General features: G+C 39.1%; 1 protein-coding gene across 2 annotated transcripts; it reads right to left on the bottom strand.

Moving 5' to 3' along the window:
• Positions 1-542: 542 nt before the first annotated feature.
• On the bottom strand, positions 543-13,820 carry LOC124118997. 2 transcript variants are annotated; one of them, XM_048387020.1, is made up of 4 exons: positions 9,773-10,653; positions 1,683-2,045; positions 1,263-1,505; positions 543-1,040 (listed from the first exon to the last, which is right to left on the bottom strand). In XM_048387020.1, exons 1-4 carry the CDS (start codon positions 9,855-9,857, stop codon positions 1,006-1,008), a joined length of 726 nt encoding a protein of 241 aa, XP_048242977.1. In that variant the 5' UTR covers positions 9,858-10,653; the 3' UTR covers positions 543-1,005. The 2 variants fall into 2 exon arrangements, 1 of the variants encoding a protein (XP_048242977.1); XR_007218858.1 differs by lacking the exon at positions 9,773-10,653 and adding an exon at positions 13,373-13,820 and having other exon boundaries at positions 1,263-2,045.
• Between the last annotated feature and the right edge of the window lie 555 nt (positions 13,821-14,375).

The following is a 14,375-nucleotide window of genomic DNA, read 5'->3' as shown; positions in this document are numbered from 1 at the left end:
AGATTGACAAACCGAGAACTTTTCTTTTCTTTTCTCAACTGATGCATTTACATGTCACCATGTGTGTTTGTTCGGAAGTGAAGAGACTACGCCTACATGTTAGATTCAAGTAGGTTTTCCTACTTTACAGGAATTATGATCTAATGACCCTACTCACGTATAGAAAATGTCCCAACTTCAAACATATTTACTTAACAAAGATTAAAAATTGCGCTAGGCATTGGAATAATGTCCCCCCCCCCCCCCCCCCCCCCTAATGCACGAGCTAGTAAGTTTGGTTTTACACTGCTTTAAGCAATATTCGAGCAATAGCAGTACCTCCCCCCCCCCCTCCATTACATTATGTTCATCTGTAGTACTCACCAACAGCCCCTTCAACATTTTCTCCTGGGTCTCTGCAGACATACAATCATGATAGAGTGAAATACCATGCCACTTAACTGATGAGTTTGAGTGTTATCAATATCATGAACACGATATGCATGTTTCTTTGCGAAGATGTACGACATGGAATGCTTGGGACGAATCAAAGTTGATATCAGAAACAATGCAGTATGGAATAATATACTGCCCACCTTAAAGTTCAGGATACATGTTTCTGCATTCGATTGTCAGAGTAGCACTTGTGGCGTGTTCAGGTTGTTTGTATATGTACAGTGACAGTGATAAATATAATCTAAGCTAACCAACTACTTATCTAACCACATTTGCTCAGTTATATTCAAAAATAATATTTTTGTTTGTACATACAACTGCCCTCATGATCTTTACAAATGTCTAATGTTTACCTATATTGCCTATTTAACCTTGCTGAATAAACAATAAACAAGAGTAAAGGGACATACGTTGCTTCGGGATATCAAGATGTATGTAGCAATGGTTCACGAAATGTGTATACGGATCAGTGAGAGAAAATGTCACTTCCTTTTAAGTAGCATAAGAACATTCCATTGAAGCTATTTTATCTATTTCCCTTGACACGAGACATATATGTATTACATTATGTTACCTGTTGGAATCTGTTGTTGATGCCGGTTCATCTGTAAAGAAACAGACGAAGGTACTGAGTTGTTAATGTTACCACTTGTCGGTTAAACATCCTATGTGATAAACTGCTAAGTATGCAACAGATGTCCACATATGTTGACTGGGAATATTAATGTATGAAAGATGGTTTCAAGGTACGATCTAAAACCGATTTTTTCAAAAGTTTTAATAACACATTGTAGTATAACGTGAAATACTTCACTAATAACATTTACCATTAGGCTTGTTCACCTCCCTCTGGGATCTGTAAAGAACGCAGCCAGTGATCACGAGAGCCAATAAGACGAACGCACCGCCTGCAGCTCCGCCAATCAGAGGAACCAGTGTGTTTATGGATGCCGATTCCTTATCTGTACCTTCTGTTGTATATTCTGTCGTGCCTTTTGTTGACTTTGATGTTAATGTGACATCTTTCACCGTAGTTGCCGTGGGTGAACTGATTCTTTGTGAAGTAGATTCTAATGTTCCGACAACCAAGATGATCAGACAGTATATATTGTGATTTTACAAACTTGGACATTCATGTAATTATATTTGACCAGTTTTGCATAAACTGTGACAGCGATCCCATGAATAGAATATGGATAATACAGCGTTATTTACATGGTATTATTATAACAAGAATCCACACTTACCGTCATGCCTGTCGACTTTGATTTCAACATATTGACTTTGGAACGTGTTATCTACTAGACAATACCATCTCTCTTCATTCTGTTTATCAATATTGTGTATCATCAATCCATATGATTTGTTGAAACAAGATGCTTTTCCATCAAGTGTCTTTACGGTGCCCGAAGTTATGTGACAGCGGACAAACATACTGTATGCTTCGTGTGTTCCTTTCGTTCTGTACCATAGAACATTGACATTCTTCTCATTCTCAGGGGCATTTTGGCAAACAAGCGTAACATTTGTACCCTCTTGGACATGTTTTGTAGTACCAGTTTGTGGATAAACATTCGAATAGATCCTCCGGCTTGGATTAAGCGTGAAGGCTGAAAGACACAATGATCTTAGTTTCAAGGGTTCACTAATACACACGTGGTGCTCCTACCATAGCTGAAGTACATGTACGTGTATCGAGATGATGCTCAATGCCCCAGAGGGTGTTACATACTACACTTAGACAATAACAAGGTTATCCTTTGTTCTTCTTTGTTTAGTATGACGTAAATAATTGTATTTGAAAAGACCAATGCTTAGATATCATATGCTAAGGTAACAGTTTGCAAATAATAATAATAATAATAATAATAATTGATTTGTAAAGCGCCTAATATCCATCGACAGTTGCTCATTGGCGCTGTGACAAAGTTAAAATGTAATGTCTATGTACATATGCCAACAATCAGGAGATCTATTGAAAAGCTGAAGTGAAGAAGTGGGTTTTGAGGAGAGACTTAAACGTTTCCTTAGAAGCAGAGTTTCTCAGATTCAAAGGCAAAGAGTTCCATAACTGTGGACTGCAAAAGGAGAAGGCACGGTCAGACATAGCAGAAGTAGACAGAGGCTGATACAGTAGAGTTCCACCAGAGGATCGGAGAGCACACTCTGGAGAGTACAGGGATATAAGATCTTTAAGATAGTCTGGAAAGTCGCTATTGTTGAGGCAGTCGTGAGTGATGATACATATCTTATAGTTTATACGAAAGGAGACTGGAAGCCAATGTAGTGCTTTGAGGACAGGACTGATATGATTGGATCTTGGAACTTTAGAGATGCATCTAGCTGCAGAGTTCTGAATGCGTTGTAGCTTTGATATGGTTTTCATGGGAAGATTAGCATAGAATGCATTGCAGTAATCCAGTTTGGATGTCACAAGACATTGCATCAACAATTTAACTGTTGGAGTATCAAGTAAATGGCGGACTTTACTGATGTTATAGATGCTATGGTAGCATGCTCTGCTGGTTAGTGAAATATGTGTGAAGAATATTCAAAAGAAATTGAAAACAAATAATATACAGTATATAGTAATTCAAGAGCGATGTTTTAGGCTGGGTGAACAAGCCTTGAATATGAGCCTGGGTCTGGACGTCTCTCAACTTACATCAATGAAGATTCATTCAAAGAGATAGAAAACCTTATACTGTCAAATATAATATCTACCATTGCTGAACCTGGGGAAGACACAGGTAGAAGACGTGAATCCATGGAAACTATCACTAGTATTCATGAAACATTTACAGATGAATAACATATCTCAGTGATGAGAGCCAAAGGTTTTGTTTTAAATTCTGATCTTAAGAAAAATAGAGCGATGAGGATGTCGTCAGTTTTAAAAATAGATTAGTAGCGGGTGAAGAAACATGGGTCTACCACTGTGATCCCGCGTCAAAACGTCAATCAATTAGTTGACACCATTCCACTTCTCCGGAACCAATGAAATCAAAGTCTTCAAGACAAGTGAAGTAAACAATGGCCACTGTATTCTAGGATGCAAAGGGTGAGAACCTTGTGATTACTTAGAAAGTCAAAAGACAACTTGACAACTATGCTCATTTCGCCTTTAGTTTGGTTATGAATATATATATTTATATGAACGACCACAGCATCGAGTTTTATGTGCAGTATGTTGAGTTGGTCAGCAACCCTGCAGAGTCCTTTGTTTGGATGAGGTCGGCTGGCCTGAACAGTGAAACAGAAGGCTTTTTGTGTGCTGCTCAGGACCAGTCACTTCCCACTCGAATCCGTCTATGTTTGTTTTTGCATTAAAATGTAAATTATTAAAAGAAGGTTATGAAATGAATTTAATGAGACTGCCCAACACATTGTTAGTAGATGCCCAGCTTACACACAAACATAGTATCTTAAGCCACATGATGGTGTAAGTGGATCATTTTATTACCGTCTTGTGGTTTTGTTGCAGAGGTCCATCCATGTCTGCGACCGAGAATATGTAGAGGGCGTCACCATAATACAAAATTCTTTGGAGTAGGCCCGTTTATAGCATCAGACGTATCCAGGCCAACAAACCTGTCTTGTCCTTTTTTAATAAATCCAATTAAAGTTGTCCGACTCCCCATTGTTCTCGGTGTCTTAGGTTTGGTACCTCCGAAACTGTTTACCGGCATTGGGAGAGTACCCGGGTTTGCTACCAGGAATACAACCCTTCTGACAATCTACATAATGCAGAAGGGTGCAGTTTTGTGGAGTCTCCACATTCTCCGAAAAGTTCTAGGTGGGTTCGAGTAGGCAGCGCTTCCAAGGAGAAGTCCCATTCGCTGTTTGTGCTGCGTGTAGAGGGGGTAAATCTCTTCATGAAGCGATAGTACGATTCCGACTATATCATGAGCACGTGTTTAAAATTAAATTTACATTGTGTTCATCGAAATTCCTGCATTCTGATTAGCTGAATTGGTCACGTGTTGGACTACTTTTATTACTCCATTTCTACTCACGTGTATCGTTATGCACAGGACATTAAGCCTCAATAAACCGAAATCAATTCACAGTCAATCCTTAAATGGATTAAAAGGCCAATTATTCCAAAACCACAGGTTTTGTTAAAGGGAGATTCTACCAACATTGCAAAGTTATATGATTGAGAGATTATTATGACAGTTCAATATTTTCCTTTAGATCAGAATTTAAAAACCTCACGTTCCTCACGTTCAGCAATGATAAGACATCTATCTTTTTCTATCTCCTTGATTGAATCTTCATTGAAGGCAGTTGAGGGACGCCCAGACCTAAGGTCAACATCAAAGCTTGTTCTCCCAGTCTTAAACATAGCTGCCAAACGTTTAACAGTGGAATAGCTAGGGCTGTTATTCCCATACAATTGTGATATGCCGTCATACATTTCTTGGAAAGTACTTTTCTTTGAAGTAAAGAAACTTGATGACTGCCCGTATTGTGTCAGTACTTGCCTTTGTTTCCCAAATGTACACAATACATAATTATTATTTGACCATGCTGCCCACTGTAATGCCGTCATACATTTCTTGGAAAGTAGTTTTCTTTGAAGTAAAGAAACTTGATGACTGCCCGTATTGTGTCAGTACTTGCCATTGTTTCCCAAATGTACACAATACATAATTATTATTTGACCATGCTGCCCACTGTAATGCCGTCATACATTTCTTGGAAAGTACTTTTCTTTGAAGTAAAGAAACTTGATGACTGCCCGTATTGTGTCAGTACTTGCCATTGTTTCCCAAATGTACACAATACATAATTATTATTTAACCATGCTGCCCACTGTAATGCCGTCATACATTTCTTGGAAAGTACTTTTCTTTGAAGTAAAGAAACTTGATGACTGCCCGTATTGTGTCAGTACTTGCCATTGTTTCCCAAATGTACACAATACATAATTATTATGTGACCATGCTGCCCACTGTAATGGTGTCAACGTGATGAATTCGTATACTTGTCATTTAGATTGGCACCTGTGGTCCAGATACTGAGAAGCACATGTGACATAAAGGTGAATTACCAAACCTTACCACACTGAAGAGGTTTTGTCAATGGTCCCCGAAACATTAATCTATCTAATTTCCTCTTGCTTCATTATCATCATAATCAAGACATGTGCTGACACCTAAAGTGGATATCTGATATCATCATAATCAAGACATGTGCTGACACCTCAAGTGGATATCTGATATCATCATAATCAAGACATGTGCTGACACCTCAGGTGGATATCTCATATCATCATAATCAAGACATGTGCTGACACCTCAGGTGGATATCTCATATCATCATAATCAAGACATGTGCTGACACCTCAGGTGGATATCTCATATCATCATAATCAAGACATGTGCTGACACCTCAGGTGGATATCCGATATCATCATAATCAAGACATGTGCTGACACCTCAAGTGCATATCTGATATCATCATAATCAAGACATGTGCTGACACCTCAGGTGGATATCTCATATCATCATAATCAAGACATGTGCTGACACCTCAGGTGGATATCTCATATCATCATAATCAAGACATGTGCTGACACCTCAGGTGGATATCTCATATCATCATAATCAAGACATGTGCTGACACCTCAGGTGGATATCTGATATCATCATAATCAAGACATGTGCTGACACCTCAAGTGCATATCTGATATCATCATAATCAAGACATGTGCTGACACCTCAAGTGGATATCTGATATCATCATAATCAAGACATGTGCTGACACCTCAGGTGGATATCTGATATCATCATAATCAAGACATGTGCTGACACCTCAAGTGGATATCTCATATCATCATAATCAAGACATGTGCTGACACCTCAGGTGGATATCTGATATCATCATAATCAAGACATGTGCTGACACCTCAAGTGGATATCTGATATCATCATAATCAAGACATGTGCTGACACCTCAAGTGGATATCTGATATCATCATAATCAAGACATGTGCTGACACCTCAGGTGGATATCTGATATCGTCATAATCAAGACATGTGCTGACACCTCAAGTGGATATCTGATATCATCATAATCAAGACATGTGCTGACACCTCAGGTGGATATCTGATATCATCATAATCAAGACATGTGCTGACACCTCAAGTGGATATCTGATATCATCATAATCAAGACATGTGCTGACACCTCAAGTGGATATCTGATATCATCATAATCAAGACATGTGCTGACACCTCAAGTGGATATCTGATATCATCATAATCAAGACATGTGCTGACACCTCAGGTGGATATCTGATATCATCATAATCAAGACATGTGCTGACACCTCAGGTGGATATCTCATATCATCATAATCAAGACATGTGCTGACACCTCAGGTGGATATCTGATATCATCATAATCAAGACATGTGCTGACACCTCAGGTGGATATCTGATATCATCATAATCAAGACATGTGCTGACACCTCAGGTGGATATCTCATATCATCATAATCAAGACATGTGCTGACACCTCAGGTGGATATCTCATATCATCATAATCAAGACATGTGCTGACACCTCAAGTGGATATCTGACATCATCATAATCAAGACATGTGCTGACACCTCAGGTGGATATCTCATATCATCATAATCAAGACATGTGCCGACACCTCAGGTGGATATCTCATATCATCATAATCAAGACATGTGCTGACACCTCAGGTGGATATCTGATATCATCATAATCAAGACATGTGCTGACACCTCAAGTGGATATCTGATATCATCATAATCAAGACATGTGCTGACACCTCAGGTGGATATCTGATATCATCATAATCAAGACATGTGCTGACACCTCAAGTGGATATCTGATATCATCATAATCAAGACTTGTGCTGACACCTCAAGTGGATATCTGATATCATCATAATCAAGACATGTGCTGACACCTCAGGTGGATATCTGATATCATCATAATCAAGACATGTGCTGACACCTCAAGTGGATATCTCATATCATCATAATCAAGACATGTGCTGACACCTCAGGTGGATATCTCATATCATCATAATCAAGACATGTGCTGACACCTCAAGTGGATATCTCATATCATCATAATCAAGACATGTGCTGACACCTCAAGTGGATATCTGATATCATCATAATCAAGACATGTGCTGACACCTCAAGTGGATATCTGATATCATCATAATCAAGACATTTGCTGACACCTCAAGTGGATATCTGATATAATCATAATCAAGACATGTGCTGACACCTCAGGTGAATATCTCATATCATCATAATCAAGACATGTGCTGACACCTCAGGTGGATATCTGATATCATCATAATCAAGACATGTGCTGACACCTCAAGTGGATATCTGATATCATCATAATCAAGACATGTGCTGACACCTCAAGTGGATATCTGATATCATCATAATCAAGACATGTGCTGACCCCTTAGGTGGATATCTGATATCATCATAATCAAGACATGTGCTGACACCTCAAGTGGATATCTGATATCATCATTATCAAGACATGTGCTGACCCCTCAGGTGGATATCTGATATCATCATAATCAAGACATGTGCTGACACCTCAAGTGGATATCTGATATCATCATTATCAAGACATGTGCTGACACCTCAAGTGAATATCTGATATCATCATAATCAAGACATGTGCTGACACCTCAAGTGGATATCTGATATCATCATAATCAAGATATGTGCTGACACCTCAAGTGGATATCTGATATCATCATAATCAAGACATGTGCTGACACCTCAAGTGGATATCTGATATCATCATAATCAAGACATGTGCTGACACCTCAGGTTGATATCTCATATCATCATAATCAAGACATGTGCTGACACCTCAGGTGGATATCTGACATCATCATAAGCAAGACATGTGCTGACACCTCAAGTGGATATCTGATATCATCATAATCAAGACATGTGCTGACACCTCAAGTGGATATATGATATCATCATAATCAAGACATGTGCTGACACCTCAGGTGGATATCTGATACCATCATAATCAAGACATGTGCTGACACCTCAGGTTGATATCTCATATCATCATAATCAAGACATGTGCTGACACCTCAGGTGGATATCTGACATCATCATAATCAAGACATGTGCTGACACCTCAAGTGGATATCTGATATCATCATAATCAAGACATGTGCTGACACCTCAAGTGGATATATGATATCATCATAATCAAGACATGTGCTGACACCTCAGGTGGATATCTGATACCATCATAATCAAGACATGTGCTGACACCTCAAGTGGATATCTGATATCATCATAATCAAGACATGTGCTGACACCTCAAGTGGATATCTAATATCATCATAGAGAGAGTTGGTTCTTGGCTACACAATACAATCCAAATCACACAGGTCAAAAGCTGCTTGTGATTGACACCACATACGATGGCATCAACCAAGTCAGCGAGCCAGACCACAGGCTCCAATTATGGCAGGAATGCGGATTTAGACAACAACACTTGATTTTGTATTCAAATTGTGTGACTGGCGGAAGCTAGCGTAAGAACAGGACATTTTTTGGTGAAAGCTGAGATTTCCAGTTGTCCGTTTATATAATTTTCGTCACAATTTTGCCGTCTTCTGGTGTTGATGTTTTGAAAGGACTGTTCTGAACGACAACAAATACACGCTAAACGTATTCCCAACACCGATTGAAAGCCAAAGTACAATTGATGAGCAGTACCGTGTCCAAATGTAATCACTTGTGAATGATCTACGCCATCAGCAGTGGTCGGTCATAAGCAGTAAGACGGTCTGTATTAATGTCGGTACGTGTAATTGCCCCGAATTATAACAACGATATATTACCTGCCAGGCAAAATAATTTATACACTTGAATATTGGATTTTACTGAAGCCTTACAAGCGTTATCAAAACTATGCCAGAAACAGTCTCAAGATCACTTCAAACTTAAGGCCCAAAACACAGCAATGGTACCCGTATCAGTACATCACCAATGAATATATATTTCTTGTTTGTTTCATTATTTTGCCACCACCGAAAATGTGCGTAATCTTTATTTTGCCTGGCACGTAATTTACATGAATATACATCGCATGTAATTAATCATACAATCGACATCTTGAACGTAAACAAATCTTTCTGATGATAAATAATTATAATGTGAACATTATATGCGTTAGTTATTCCCAATTTTTCGAATATGCGAGTGTATTTAATAGACGTACACTTTGCATGAGTGCCTAAAATACGTAATGTATCGCCTTTAGTTTGGTGAATATATTTACATGCATACTTACTGTTTGTTTCTTCCTCTTTGGCTTCTGATACACTTGAAGCCATGACCAGCCAGCACAAGGCGTACATCACTGGCAGACATGCCATGTTGCAATGATCGAGTACCGACACAAGCAATACATATTATATCTCTGTGTGTGGTATAGTACTTCCTCCTTGTGCAAGTGCCCAATAGCCTCCCTTACTGGTACTTGAATAACAATGCTTCATAATAGGCGTAAAATAAACAGTTCATTTAGCTATTGTTCTTGTCAGGGTAGAATAGAGAATATTTAATAGAAAGTAATTCAAAGCAGAGTATTGAATAAGGAAGAAACTATCGCTTAGTATAATATTTCAAAACATTCGTCTGTGGTTAATTATTTATTTTGACTTTTGAAAAGTCTTTTATAAACGATCTCCGCGTAGTTAAATATTGCTCTTACGATCTTGGGAAAATATGCGAGTGTATTCTATGGACTTGAACATTACATGAATGTCTCAAATTAGTAGAGTTTCGCCTTTAGTTTGGTTATGAATACATTTACTTCCTTTCAATAATATACAAGACCTAATAACGTTCATGTCATCAAACTCTCGAACAAACATAAACGAATGCACTGTTGTGTTTTCAATTGCTAACTGCAAAATATACATATATGGACATTACTTATTACTACACCTACATGATCATAAAGGATTATCAGCTGGTTGCAATTATTTATGCTCTCATGTGCTGTTAAATATTTCGGTTCTCAGATCTTATATCTTCACGCAGCTCACCGGTCTGAATAATATTAAATGCAATGTGTTCTATTCAGAAATGTGAACATGTCTAAAATAGTTTCATGTGGGGATGAGAGAGGTGAGTTTATTTAGGATGGAAAGCCCAAAGTGATACATGACGAAGAAGAGATTAAGATGTCAGACCAAGAATCATAATTGGCGCAAATATGGTATTCGAACCCACTACAATATTACACCGTTAGGGTGTTGGCTGAGTGATGGACTCAAGTTATGCGTAGCATTGGTCATGGGTTTGAATTTGGCCGTCCACAAACGACCGAGTGTCAGAATACTTTTCTACGAATGGCAGTACCTGGCTCTGGGATGATACTAGTATTTGTTGGCAACAACCTTGAGCCCCTCTCATCCAGAGAATGCACAGGTGATGGTCAGAATATGCATACTCCATGTCACATCATTCATCCATTTCGATCGATTGTCCATTATGATTTAGTTTATGTGATCCATTTTGTTTTTTCTGTTCCTATAATTCCGCCCTCAATGTCAACAAGATGTTTGACGGAAACGATACAGGTGTCAATCTCACATTAACAAAAGTAAAAGGAAATCGAAATAGGAACGCTCAATCAACTTTTGTTACCAAATATTGGAAACCGTATCTGAATCTCCCCAACACGTTCTGGTGTCACATCGGTGGGACCAACTGTCAACTATTTTGGGCCCATCGGTTTCAAAGGAGGCGTTTATTTTGAAAAGAATTTCAATATTTCATTTTTGACACAAGGCTGGGTTACCGTCATTTTCATAAATCCTCAAGATGTCTATGTAAGGAATATTAGGGTACCCAAAACATCCACCCAAATCCACGTCATTACCGAAACAATTTTCTCAGGATTCAGATACTAATTTTTTTGTCAGTTGACAACCAAACTAACCAGAGGATGCGTTGGTTTATTGTCTATGAACATTTAGACGATGTCTTGAAATGAATTATAAATGTAAAGAGTAGTTTTCATTAAAAAAAAGAAGAAACAAACTGTGTTCCTGGTTTGCACTCCACTTGCGCTATCACAAACACATGACAGGAATAACAAGAGCAATATGTCATGAAAGATATCAGGCCTTTGGATGCCTACGACATGTATCTGATACGCTGTATGTTGCTAACTATGATGCTTTCGTCCTGCTTGTTCAAATGTTAAATACAACTATTTCAAAGCAGCTTATCTATGTGGTAATTCTCGTTATCTTAGAGGCACAAGACCATATATTAGTTACAGTTTCAGACATATTACTGCAATATGTAGTTTTTTGTTGATGAAGGTATCAACGAAAAAGAGGTGTGTACATTTGCATAAGTCGGAAGGAGTACTGACTTCATAGACTTTCAATTCGACACAGATGAACACCTTTGAATGTTGCTTGTTGTTATCCTGTCGATATTTCAGATTCGTCTCGCTTCTGGTGTAGGTCTCGTACAAGGAACGCATATAACATTTCCGTCTTGTCATATCATTGACATCTGCAGTCTATATTTGACTTTCATAAGTTACACACAATGAGCTACGCGTATACTGCCCTGAGTACTTCCTGATTCTCAATAACTACACTTGTGATCTCATTGTGTATCATCGTGATGGCAATATCACAGGCCCCTTCAGTGTTGCATTGCTCTGGTGTACAACTGACTTTAAGTACAGCAGCCAAATACACATTAAACAGATCATACATCAAACATAGTATACAGTGAAAGTCCTTTATTCTGACTCATGCTTTCCGGTAACCCACTTTCTGAATTTTTACATTTTGTACATATAGTTACTTAGGTTTGTTGTTTATAGCCGCACTATTCCAGCTATATGACGGCGGTCTGTAAATAATCAAATCTGGACCAGACAATCCAGTGATTGATATCATGAGCATCAATCCACACAATTGGGATGGATAACATGCATTGACCAAGTCGGCGAGCCTGACCACCTGATCCCGTTAGTCGCCTTTTACGGCAAGCATGGTCTTCACGGGTCTTGTACACATAGACGTATTCATGCTTCTCGGTGTCCATTGCTGAGTGCGGCGTAAAACAACAAACCAACCAACCATGTTCATCATACGCTAATCCGGCCTCGTCTGAATTAAAGAGACTTCACTGTATGTTGGATGTGCGTTTGTTGTTTAACGCCGCACTCAGCAATATTACAGCTATATGACGGCGGTCTGTAAATAATCGAGTCTGAACCAGACAATCCAGTGATTGATATCATGAGCATCAATCCACACAATTGGGATCGATGACATGCATCAACCAAGTCCGCGAGCCTGACCACCCGATCCCGTTAGTCGCCTTTTTACGACAAGCATAGTCACCTTTTACGGCAAGCATGGGTTGCTGAAGACCTATTCTACCCCGTAATCATCACGGGTAACTAATGGGTGACTGCAACAATCCATTTGGTTGTCTCTTACAACCAGCACTGCGACTCAATTCTTACCCGGACAACCCATCTGGATCACTGCTTGCTTGTGCTAGAGAGTATTATTAAATTAAAAGAAATTAGCTATGTTCCAGCAACAGCAGGGTGGGGGAACCAGAAAGGGGATTAACACACGAACCCGGGTCTTCGGCGTGACGACTGAAGACTTTGACTACCAGACTACCCCACGGCCCATATTGAACAGAATTGTCAAGTACGGGACATTGGACTTGTTATATCATTCTAAATATAAAGATCGAACATCGACGCAAGAGAATAACCATTCACGATCACAAATACATTCTTTTGGCGTAAAAGGCAAAAACTTATTAAGATGGCAATTATAGAAATGCATCACTGAAAACCTGTGATCACAGCAAATGTGCAACAGGGTACGCATACCTGGCCCTACCTGTTGCCACCGCCACTCACACAATTTGCATTAAAATGCTTTTTTGTTGTTCTTGATGTTGCCCGACGTATCAGACTATCAAGTGAGGACCAGAATATCCAGTAGCACGATCCAGTCCTCTGAAAACAAGCAATATGGTTATTGTGCTCACAAAGCAAGAACTTGTACGAATCAGGGATTCGAATTCAAGACAATACCATTACAGAGACGACGTGTTTCTGGTTTAAGAATATCAGATGGGGACATGCAGGCAGTACAGTATAATTTGACGCTCAAATATTTACAATTCAGTGTGTGGCAATGACAACTTTGGAACATGAAACGTTAATGAATGTCAACGTTAAATTGTAGACTAGGTTTGTATATTTTTGTAACAGATGGAAATGATGGAATGGAATATAAGTCAAACCTACCATCAAGTTTGTTTGTGTGTTGTTTAACGCCACACTAAGCAATATTCCAGCTGCATGACGGCAGTCTGTAAATAATCAAGTCTGAACCAGACTATCCAGTGATTGATGTCATGAGCATCGATCCACGCAATTGGGATCAATGACATGCATCAACCAACTCGGCAAGCCTGACCATGTGACCACCCGATCCCGTAAGTTGCCTCTAACGACAAGCATAGTCGCCTTTTACGCCAAGCAGGGATTGCTGAAGACCTATTCTACCCCGTATCTTCACGGGTCTTCAGCTAAAGAATACCTAGTCACGTCGATGCCTGCAGAAATGTGTTGCCTTGTTATGTATGTGGTTCAAATGCTTGTAGGGATAAGACGGTTCTTGATAGTGTCAACAACTAGTTTTGTATTCTCGAATATAACCGAAACTAACGTTAACAGACAAATGCTCACACATCGTCATTTTGTTACACAATGTTCCTTCATCATCCTTGACTCTGTAATCGTTATTTTAAGCCAACGAAGAAAGCCACGGCCAAGCTTCAGAAAGGGGGAAGCCATCGAGTGCTGGAACCAAATAGCGCCCTTA

Source organism: Haliotis rufescens, unplaced genomic scaffold (assembly GCF_023055435.1).
Source record: "Haliotis rufescens isolate VD_foot unplaced genomic scaffold, xgHalRufe1.0.p SCAF_63, whole genome shotgun sequence".
Taxonomy (NCBI): Eukaryota; Metazoa; Mollusca; class Gastropoda; order Lepetellida; family Haliotidae; genus Haliotis; species Haliotis rufescens.
The sequence above is the reverse complement of the archived record's forward strand: the minus strand, read 5'-3'. Positions and strand labels throughout refer to the sequence as shown.

What these genes read in the sequence shown, in the direction of transcription:
- LOC124118997 (XM_048387020.1), bottom strand. Translation starts at nt 9,857, where the DNA reads ATGGCATGTCTGCCAGTGATGTACGCCTTGTGCTGGCTGGTCATGGCT. An exon ending in CAAAGAGGAAGAAACAAACA is followed by an intron (nt 2,046 to 9,772) that starts GTAAGTATGCAT and finishes TGTGTCTTTCAG; the next exon opens with CCTTCACGCTTAATCCAAGC. An exon ending in CAAAGTCGACAGGCATGACG is followed by an intron (nt 1,506 to 1,682) that starts GTAAGTGTGGAT and finishes TCGGAACATTAG; the next exon opens with AATCTACTTCACAAAGAATC.